Below are 11,593 nucleotides of genomic sequence, written 5' to 3' on the forward strand. Positions count from 1 at the left end.
ACAACCTGCCTGTATATCCTGTCTGAGAGGTAGTCACAGCCCCGCCCCCTGCTGATGACATCACTGATATAATGACATGAGATCCACACCCCTTATACTATAGTAATATCTATTCATCCATTACTGCTGACAACCTGCCTGTATATCATGTCTGAGAGGTAGTCACAGCCCCGCCCCCTGCTGATGACATCACTGATATAATGACATGAGATCCACACCCCTTATACTATAGTAATATCTATTCATCCATTACTGCTGACAACCTGCCTGTATATCATGTCTGAGAGGTTGTCACAGCCCCGCCCCCACTACAAAAATGCAAAGCAACACATTTTGAAAAAAAAAACAACCAGTTTTATTTTTCCAGTGGTTTTTCTGAGCAGTGGGTGCGTCTCCCTTCCAGTTCACAAGGTTTCTGTATCCAGATAATTCACATTCTGGGGCCGGAAATAAAAAATGAGAAACATTCGGGATGAATCGTCTTTTGTGTGTGATAAGCGGCGCCCACCCGGAGCAGCGGATTCAGCTCATTTCAAAAGCAAAACTCCTATCATCTATAAAAAGGAAATTAGGGCCCGGGAACGCTGTGAACGACTCGGGTAATGAGATGTTCGCTAGGTGATAACGCGCCCCTCGGATTACGGGAACCAGGGGCCGGCCGCACAGGACAGGGTCTGGTGTAGCTCAGCGGTGATTGATGGAATGTTTAGTAGAGGTAAAAAATGTACCCCCCAACCCCAAATAAAAATGGCTTAAAGGACCACTTCAGCCTCCGATAGTGACATGACAGCTATAAGGATCGTTCCTAAACTTCACAGTGCAGAGATCTCAACCCCTTTATATCCTCTGCGTCCCTCCCATCATCAGGGCACGACGCAGGGAAGAGTGGTGACAACCTGCTACAACTGCCCCCTATGGGACGGTAGGAGAATTCCCCTGTGGCTGGAGTTGTCGGATTATTATGGGACGGTGTTGTGCGCTGTATAGTAATGGCTGACAGTCAGAAAAGATCTAAGACATGGTCGATAACGCTGGGGGGTTGGGTTCTGCGGGGTAAAGAAATCTGTACAACATCATGAAGGAAGTGGCGCAATGATCTTTGCTGTGACAGAGCGAAAATGGCGCATGCCTATAGATCAGCCAGCATGGAGGGCGCGATGACATCATTACTGGTGGGGGCAGAGGTGGAGTCCTGGGGAGAGGTTTATGCAGAGAAATAACCAGTTCTTATCAGAGACGATTCTCGGTGTGAGCGGCCGGTGGGGGGGGGGGGGGTCGCCCTTTATTCTGTCTGGGCATCGTAGTTGGCACCTCCGGCCTTCTTCAACTCCCCTCGAATGTAGTCTTCATCCAGGTCCTTGTGCTCGGTGATCACCAGCTCTTTGGCAAAAGTCTAAGAAAAATATAAAAACAATTAGAAAATAAAAAAATAAGCATATAATCGCATTGTACCAGCCATAGAGAAGTGAGAAGTGAAAACCCCCTGAGGGGAGAGAGAGACCCCCCCCCACTGGTGTACGCAGAACAGAATCCCCCCCAGGAAAAGCAGGACAGGATTCCTCTCCGGTATAAGGTCAGACACCCTCCTTCCACAGGACTAACTCCTCCCCCCAGGGGATCAGCAACCTTCGGCACTCCAGCTGTTGTGAAACTACAATTCCCAGCATGCTCCATTCATTTATATGGGAGTTCTAAGAAGAAAAGAGCAAGTATGCATGCTGGGAGTTGTAGTTTCACAACAGCTGGAGTGCCGGAGGTTGCCTACCCCTGGGATAGACCATACACCCCTGCATGTGCAGGATAGATATTACCCCCCCAGGTACACAGTATAGGAATCCCCTCCTCCTGGGGTACGCAGAACAGGCATCTCCCCTCCCGGGGTACACAGGACAGGCATCCCCTCCTCCCGGGGTACACAGGACAGGCAAACCCCCCGCCACTCCCGGGGTACGCAGGACAGGCATCCCCTCCTCCCGGGGTACACAGGACAGGCATCCCCTCCTCCCGGGGTACACAGGACAGGCAAACCCCCCGCCACTCCCGGGGTACGCAGGACAGGCATCCCCTCCTCCCGGGGTACACAGGACAGGCATCCCCCTCCTGGGTAATGCAGTACAGACAGCTTCTTGTTCAGGTCTGAACAGTGGCTGCTATTGACTTGAGGTCTCATTATGAAGCCGGTCTCCTCTACCCACCCAGAGTGACCTGTGGCTGAGGCCGGCTGCACCATATGGCGGTCACACTGATGAGGACGCTCTCAGCCATCTTGTTAATGCTTCTCGTGGTGTTAATGCTCCTGGAATGAGAATTACTGTGAACCTGGGACCCCCCCCCCCCCCCCCTCCTAACGTTGGTGCCCCCCCCTCAATCAAACATTTATCCACCGTTCCTCCACGGACTGAGCTGGGAGGTCACACACCTGGACCACATCTTTCACCAGGGTCTTGTCGGTGCCGATCTTGGCTCTCTGCAGTCCGCCGACGTTCTCGCCGATCCAGGTGATTAAGGCGAACTTCACCCTCTTGCTCAAGGCATCTCCAGTGGTGAATCTGACGTAGGCGTACTGGCGAATATCATCTGTGACCGGGGAGAAGAAGAGGAGACACTGCAGTCACATACGCTGCGCTATTATATAGAGGACGCTCCGCAGTCAGCCACGTCTAAAGTCAATGACTGAACTCTCACTCACCCAGCCTTCACAGAAATAGATATTTTTTTACCTTTAAAATGCGGTTTCCCCATGACCGAGCAGAGGGCTGTCACCTGGGTCATGGTGACTGCAGAATTGATCGCTATTGTACTGTCGGCTCTGGAATCACGAGGCTCCACGTGACGTCCCTGCGGCCGCCGCTGGTCCATGGGGCTATTACTTATGGAAGTTACTTATTAAGAGTCCAGAGCAGTAATGGAGGAAGCCAGGAATGAATGAGGCTGCAGTCACACAGCAGACATGTCTGCACCCGGCCCTTGCAGAAATCCATGCGTTTGGTGCCAAAACATCCCCGATTCTGCCGCATGTGAACATCTCCTAGACGTTCTGTCAGCGCGGGGAATTATCGGTCCGATCGTTCGCAGTCGAAACATCAAAAGATCCAAGACACGAGAACGACAGAGGACGCAGCCGCAGGAAGCACATGTCACCTCGTTACAATGTAACAGGAAAGCAGTGATCCGTGCACCCCACCCAACATGGAGAAAAGAGGGTGAGGGGGGGTGACGGAGCATCAGGGTGAAGAAGTCATCGTGTAGTGAAATGTTCTGCAACTTTCTAAATTATTTTTTGTTTCAGTCCCTATCCATTTTTAAGATCTCTACTTGCTGTCAGTGAATAAGAGTCATTCTCAAAACTGAAAGTTACAGCAAGCGGAAACAGAAAGCAGAGATCTTGAAAACAGCAAAGAATTGTAAAAGCAGAAAAGTGATGGATGATTGGTCTTCATTCACATACAGCCTGTAAATTCTCTGACGATCCCGACATTACGGATGCATTCACACGACCGTAGGCGGTCTGTGCCCGTATTACAGGGACCGCAAACAGCCCATTGCCTTGAATGGGTTCACAATCCTCAAAATATGGCGCAGTGTGGAACGGAGGCGCTTCCATGGGCTTTTTGGTCCGTTCCTCCACACTGCAAAAGATAGGACATGTCCATTCTTTTGCCGTATATTGCGGATCGCGGACCCATTCAAGTCAATGTGCCACAGTACAGGATTCATACGGCCGGTGCCCGCGCGTTACAGACCTCAATTTGCAGTCCACAGCACAGGCGGCTTGTGTTCTCTGACTGACCAAAGGGGTTAGGCCTCTTGCACACGACCATATGGCTTTTTCAGTATTTTGCGGTCCGCAAAAAACTGATCCGCAAAAAATACGGATGACGTCCTTGTGCATTCTTTTTTTTTCCGGAATGGAACAGCTGGCCCCTGATAGAACAGTACTAGCCTTGTCCGTTATGCGGACGATAATAGGACATGTTCTATCTTTGAATGGAAATATGGAAACGGAAGGCATACAGAGTACCTTCTGTTTTTTTTTGCGGATCCATTGAAATGAATGGTTCCGTATAAGGAACAGAAAAAAAATTAAAATATTTGTGTGCAAGAGGCCTAATGGTCCATTCACACGTCCGTATGTGTTTTGTGGATCCGCAAAACACCGACACCAGTAATGTGCGTTCCGCATTTTGTGGACCGCACATCGCGGGCACTCTTATAGAAAATGCAATTGCGGACAAGAATAGGACATGTTCTATTTTTTGGCGGAACGGAAGTGCGGATCCGCAAATGCGGATAGCACATTCCGGCCCCATTGAAACTGAATAGGTCCGCACCTGTTCATGGACCCTTTTAGTGTGAGGTTATGTTCGGGAAATCCTGAGACCTCGGGGCACTCCTCACTTATACTGGAAACTGTCGTAAATGTTTGGTGACCTCTCCAGCAGCTCACACGGAAACCGAATGCACATGGAGTAACTTCCGATTTTTTTTTGCGGACCCATTGAAGTTAATGGTTCTGCAAAGAAAAAAAAAAAAAAAACACAGAACGAACATGGAAAGAAAAATACGTTTGTGTGCAAGAGGCCCAAGTCGCTCAGGGGATTTGGAGCTCTGTATCAGAAGAACTGAGCCGACTGCTATAAAGATAGATCATAGATCAGAGCAGGATTCTAGAGAGATTTAAAGGGAACCTGTCACCATGAAAATGCTAATTAATCTGCAGGCGGCATGTTATAGAGCAGATCGATATATAGATTTATAGGAAAAGATTCAGTAAAACTTTGAAGTCCAGGAGGCGGTCCTATCAGTGATTGACAGCCTGCCCTCTATGGTGGTGTATACAGAGGTAGCTGTCAATCACTGATAGGACCGCCTCCTGGACTTCAAAGCCCAGAATGAGCAGGAATTTAATTGTATAAATTACACGTTTTACTAAATCTATATAATCGATCTGCTCAGCTCCTCCTGCTCTATAACATACCGCCTGCAGCTCAGACACCATGTTCTACGTGACCGGTCCCCTTTAACTAAAAACACAAAATGGCCTTCAAGGGCGACGTTCAGTGTGCAGTGAATATCATGGCTCTGCTCCGGGATGTCACAGATCGGAAGAGTAAGCAGCAAATATTCTGCATTCCCCTATAGATAGAAGTGACCCCGGGTGATCCGCTCCCGGCCACAGAGGACATGTCAGGAGGCGTCAGCAGAAGACAAAGACTGTTACAACACATCCTGCTCTTCTGTACAGGAGGAAATGCCGGAGTGTAGTGCGGCAATAGACGGGACAATGCTGCACGACCAAAGGATGGATAAATAGGAGATGTAGATAGATGCGGAACCATTCAATGGGTCGGCAAAAACAATGGAAGGTGCTCCGTGTGCATTCAGTTCCACAAAGTAGTGCCTGTCCTATTATTGTCCGCAAATCACGGTCCGAGGCCCCATTCAAGTCAATGGGTCCGCAAAAAATACGGAAAGCACATGGAACACATCCATATGTCATCCGTATTTTGCGATCCATACTGTAGAAATGCTATGGCGAGCCCATATTGCTCATGTGTTTGGTGATTAATAAGTTACTTCTTCCGTTTTTCAAACCGCAAAAAAACAGATAGCAAACGGAAGCCGTACGGATATGTTTTGTGGACGGAATGGAAGAGGACTTAAATCAGAGAGAGAAAAAAAAAAAAACAGATACGGAACAACGGATCTGTGAAAAAAACGGACCGCAAAACAACAACGGCCGTGTGCATGAGCCCTGAGATAGATGGACAGACAGACTGTCTCCCATCACCAGCTCAGCCCTTACAGACACCCTGATAACTCACCACTAGGGGGCAGACTTGCACCCACTGAACAGTTATCTGTTGGGAAGATGTGAAATAAGACCATCCCGTCCACAGGCCTCTCAACCAGTCAGAATGCACAGAGAGGTCACATGACACACTTCCCTGACTAATAGGAAGTGGCGGGGGCGGGGCTTGCTTTTTCTGGCCTCCTGATTGCCTCTTCAGGGGGTGATTTACTGGATGCAGTTAGACTCCTAGTTCAGCACTAATTAAACTTTCCCAGAGACATGCACTACTATTGACCACACATGCCCACTGAGGTCTATGGGTACATTTAAAGTCACGGACACAACATGGATGGCGGCCATATTTGGTCCGTTTTTCACTGACCACTGGTAAGAGACGCTCTGGAAATAAATTGTCCGTGGAAGACGGATGACACACTGAGGGCAAAAAACGGACACACAGAGCAAACACGGATTCTTCACAGACATCTTCACAGATGAAAACACAGACAGATTCTTCCGTGGATGAAAAACGGATAAGGAAAGTATGAGGCGTGAAGAATGTCAGGGAGCGTTCTTAAAAAACTATGAGCAAATCGTGTATAAACAGAGGGAAGCTGATGAGAAGTGGATAAGATATGGGGTGGTTGGAAGATTTGATTAGATGTGACAATTGTGTCTCTCTTTTCTTCTTTTTTTTTTGGACGCATCACAGGTATGGGGAGGGGGTGGGTGCAGGGAATTGGGATAAGGGGAAAATATATTGAAGTTGGGGATTATTTATTTAATCCTTTTGTATTGTAATCTGTTTTGATACATCAATTAATAAAGATAGTTAATTAAAAAAAAAAAAAAAAAGAATGTCAGGGAGCGGCCGGTGCAGTCCTCGGGCATGTCGGCGCCCAGCACTTGCAGGCAATGGCAGAAAACTGTTAGTTATTTGGATGCTGGGAGTTGTAGTCTCACGACCTGGAGGCGGCACCCTCCTGCGACTTGCACCTGATATATAAGCCATTATTACGGCCTCTGCAAACAACGAGCTGCAAAATCCAAATATCTGAGGAAATCTGAAGGCTTCACATCAGTAAAAGGACAAAGCGGCAGGATGGCGAGGAGGAGGAGCGCGTTTTGTGTGAGGACCAGGTGATGAATCTGCACAAACATGGCAGATAAACACGTTCCTGTCACTGCGGTCCCCGGGGGCCACACAATTATACCGTGACAGCGCCATAATTACATAGCGGATCTGTTTGTCACAACAAAGTCATGTGAACCCGACCGCCCCCAAGACAACTGATGATTCACCTGCCTCCTCTCCAGGAACATAAAGAGTTAACATGGGTCACCCGGCTTACCTAGCGTCCTGAAGGGCGCCGATACAGGAGCAGGCTGAGGGGCACCCCTCGCGGGGGCGGTGATGGCCGCCAAGCTGGTTGTCACACACAAGACGACTCCAGGATCTCAACTTACTTCGGGACAAGCCGCTCCTTAGGACTAAATAACTGTGTAAAGTCACGAGACTGGACTATCGCACCCAGCATGGGATGGAACCTGTCAGCACCGTGCTGACTGACCCCCCCACCCTGGCTCAGCTGTCTGGACACTGCGATAATGGCGTAGAGTGTCGGGGGTCATCTCTACATCTCCCACCATGCACCAGTGGCACGGTATGCCCTGCGCAGACACTGAATCAGCAGGGGGTGCAGACAGAAGTCGTGTCCTGCCGCCTGAGAGCGAACAGGAAGACAGCCAGAGACTGCGGCCGTGCGGTGATAAATGTCTGCCCCCTTCCTGCCCCGGTCATCTCATGACTCGTTCCTCCATGTTCCTTCTCGCAGGCGCGGTCGCGTTAAGGCCGCCTGTCACCAGAGAGACCGACGTGGAGAATTTCTGGCCGGGATTTAATCTAGCACAATGGTAATGGGAACAGCGAGAGCAACCTGCAATTAATTATCCGACAAATGATACGCTCTCCACGTCAAAGAAACAAATAGGGACACGGGCGGAGAACTGGCGCCGCTTCTCATATCCCCCAGGATATCACATATATACTTACACACCTCTTTTCATAGGGCTGTAATTGCTTTCCTAATTCTGGAGCATCTTCTCTTAGAGGAAAGGTATGACCGAGTTCTGTTATTCTTTCTGGAAATGTATTAACAGACTGACAAGTGGGCGTGACCGTTCTCCTGGTCAAATGGGCGCGTCCTTTTCCATTCTGATAAGGCAGCGCTGACTGTGAAAATGTGCAGGACACACCCTCAACTGGGTATGGTCGATTTATGAATAACTTTCCAGGAGGAATAATAGAGGAACAGCAGAACAAAACGGGGAATACCCAAAGACCAGTCCTCTCTCATCTAAACCCATCCACCTGTCCTGCCGGTGAGATACGCAGGTGCCATGCCATTCACTTGAATGGGTCTGCAAATCCGGAGATGCGGTGTGGAATGGAGCCCCATGGAAGCAGCAGTCGTGGAAGCAGCAGTCGTGGAAGCAGCAGTCGTGGAAGCAGCAGTCGTGGAAGCAGGAGTGCTTCTGTGGTGTTCCATTCCACAAAAAGATAGAACTTGTTCTATCTTTTTGCGGAACGGACTGATCACGGACCCATTCAAGTTGAATGGGTCTGGATCCCTTCCGGCCGCCGCATGGACGTTGCCCGTACATTGGGAACTGCAAATTGCGGTCCCCAATGCCGCTGACCGCAAACAGGAGAGGATGATGAGAGTCAGTCAAAGGAATATATATATATATATATAGTAATGGCATACAGCACAGGTCTGACCCCGTCTACTGTACATAATAATACATCTGACCCCATATACTATATAATACATCTGACCCTGTACACTGTATACTATATACATCTGACCCTGAGCACTGTATATAGGATACTATATAATACATCTGACCCTGTACACTGTATACTATATACATCTGACCCTGAGCACTGTATATAGGATACTATATAATACATATGGCCCTGTACACTGTATACTATATACATCTGACCCTGAGCACTGTATATAGGATACTATATAATACATATGGCCCTGTACACTGTATACTATATACATCTGACCCTGAGCACTGTATATAGGATACTATATAATACATATGGCCCTGTACACTGTATATAGGATACTATATAATACATCTGACCCTGCATACTGTATACTATATAATACATATGGCCCTGTACACTGTATATAGGATACTATATAATACATCTGACCCTGCATACTGTATACTATATAATACATATGGCCCTGTACACTGTATATAGGATACTATATAATACATATGGCCCTGCATTGTATACTATATAATACATATGACCCTGTACACTGTATATAGGATACTATATAATACATCTGACCCTGCAGACTGTATACTATATAATACATATGGCCCTGTACACTGTATATAGGATACTATATAATACATATGACCCTGTACACTGTATATAGGATACTATATAATACATATGACCCTGTACACTGTATATAGGATACTATATAATACATATGGCCCTGTACACTGTATTCAGGATACTATATAATACATATGGCCCTGTACACTGTATATAGGATACTATATAATACATATGGCCCTGCATACTGTATACTATATAATACATATGACCCTGTACACTGTATATAGGATACTATATAATACATCTGACCCTGCAGACTGTATACTATATAATACATATGGCCCTGTACACTGTATATAGGATACTATATAATACATATGGCCCTGCATACTGTATACTATATAATACATATGGCCCTGTACACTGTATTCAGGATACTATATAATACATATGGCCCTGTACACTGTATATAGGATACTATATAATACATATGGCCCTGCATACTGTATACTATATAATACATATGACCCTGTACACTGTATATAGGATACTATATAATACATCTGACCCTGCAGACTGTATACTATATAATACATATGGCCCTGTACACTGTATATAGGATACTATATAATACATATGGCCCTGCATACTGTATACTATATAATACATATGGCCCTGTACACTGTATAGGATACTATATAATACATATGACCCTGTACACTGTATATAGGGTACTATATATCCATGCAGGTAGTATTTGCTGATCTCCAGGGACTGGCGCAGTCAGGACAGGACACGTCTTATACATTGTGAAGTCTCCACATTCCAGATTCCTCGCCTCAGGTCATATTTCGGCACTGGCTGCTGGAGAGGATGGGAGTCATAGTCACCAGTGTCAGCACCCCCTTACCTGCGCAGGTGTTCACAAACTCTCCATAGCTGGACCCCTGTTCCCCAGGAACGATCACGGATCCATCATATCTGAATGTGACCCTATAATATAAAGAGTCACAAGTCACACATCAGAGTGTAAGCTCTTCAGACCACACACCAGTATAAACCCAGGACTATGTATACAGCAGAGTGTAAGCTCTTCAGACCACACACCAGTATAACCCAGGACTATGTATACATCAGAGCGTAAGCTCTTCAGACCACACACCAGTAGAACCCAGGACTATGTGTACAGCAGAGTGTAAGCTCTTCAGACCACACACCAGTATAACCCAGGACTGTGTATACAGCAGAGTGTAAGCTCTTCAGACCACACACCAGTATAACCGATGACTATGCATACAGCAGAGTGTAAGCTCCTCAGACCACACACCAGTATAACCCAGGACTATGTATACAGCAGAGTGTAAGCTCTTCAGACCACACACCAGTATAACCCAGGACTATGTGTACAGCAGAGTGTAAGCTCTTCAGACTATATACCAGTATAACCCAGGACTATGTATACAGCAGAGCGTAAGCTCTTCAGACCACACACCAGTATAACCCAGGACTGTGTATACAGCAGAGTGTAAGCTCTTCAGACCACACCCCAGTATAACCCAGGACTATGTGTACAGCAGAGTGTAAGCTCTTCAGCCCACACACCAGTATAACCCAGGACTATGCATACAGCAGAGTGTAAGCTCTTCAGACTATATACCAGTATAACCCAGGACTATGTGTACAGCAGAGTGTAAGCTCTTCAGACCACACCCCAGTATAACCCAGGACTATGTGTACAGCAGAGTGTAAGCTCTTCAGCCCACACACCAGTATAACCCAGGACTATGCATACAGCAGAGTGTAAGCTCTTCAGACTATATACCAGTATAACCCAGGACTATGTGTACAGCAGAGTGTAAGCTCTTCAGACCACACCCCAGTATAACCCAGGACTATGTGTACAGCAGAGTGTAAGCTCTTCAGACTATATACCAGTATAACCCAGGACTATGTGTACAGCAGAGTGTAAGCTCCTCAGACCACACCCCAGTATAACCCAGGACTATGCATACAGCAGAGTGTAAGCTCTTCAGACCACACCCCAGTATAACCCAGGACTATGCATACAGCAGAGTGTAAGCTCTTCAGACCACACACCAGTAAGTCCAGGGGCTGTGGTGTGGTAAGCCTGCACTCACCAGCTGATGCCACTGGTGTCATCTCTGACCAGATTGTAAGCTTCTCTGCACGACTCCTTGTCGATCCTGGTTGCCATGTCGGGGCTGCTGCTGCCGGTTGTCAGAGGGGACACAATCCTATCACGGGCTCAGCAGCAGGAGGAGCAGCCTTCAGTGCAGCAGATGCTCCTGCCCTACCACCAGCTCAGCAGCCGCTTAACCCCTGCGCTTCCAGCCTGGAGATGGGGCAGGTCATTCTTATTCGTCTGCAAAAAGTGGGAGGAGCCTCTTGTCTGAAAAAAAAAAAAA

The 11,593-nt window shown here is 47.4% G+C and overlaps 1 protein-coding gene across 1 annotated transcript; it reads right to left on the reverse strand.

Moving 5' to 3' along the window:
* Positions 1-337: 337 nt before the first annotated feature.
* Positions 338-11,535, reverse strand: COTL1 (coactosin like F-actin binding protein 1). Its single transcript, XM_040410574.1, has 4 exons — positions 11,306-11,535; positions 10,078-10,160; positions 2,420-2,577; positions 338-1,393 (listed from the first exon to the last, which is right to left on the reverse strand). Exons 1-4 carry the CDS (start codon positions 11,380-11,382, stop codon positions 1,283-1,285), a joined length of 429 nt encoding a protein of 142 aa, XP_040266508.1. The 5' UTR covers positions 11,383-11,535; the 3' UTR covers positions 338-1,282.
* Between the last annotated feature and the right edge of the window lie 58 nt (positions 11,536-11,593).

This window comes from Bufo bufo, chromosome 10 (genome assembly GCF_905171765.1).
Source record: "Bufo bufo chromosome 10, aBufBuf1.1, whole genome shotgun sequence".
NCBI classification, from domain to species: domain Eukaryota; kingdom Metazoa; phylum Chordata; class Amphibia; order Anura; family Bufonidae; genus Bufo; species Bufo bufo.

Excerpts from the sequence above, each read along its gene's own strand:
- COTL1 (XM_040410574.1), bottom strand. The coding sequence starts at position 11,382 with ATGGCAACCAGGATCGACAAGGAGTCGTGCAGAGAAGCTTACAATCTG. Across the intron at positions 2,578-10,077 it reads GTTTGTGAACACCTGCGCAG|ATGATATTCGCCAGTACGCC; the intron begins GTAAGGGGGTGC and ends CCCCGGTCACAG. Across the intron at positions 1,394-2,419 it reads TGGTGAAAGATGTGGTCCAG|ACTTTTGCCAAAGAGCTGGT; the intron begins GTGTGTGACCTC and ends TATTTTTCTTAG.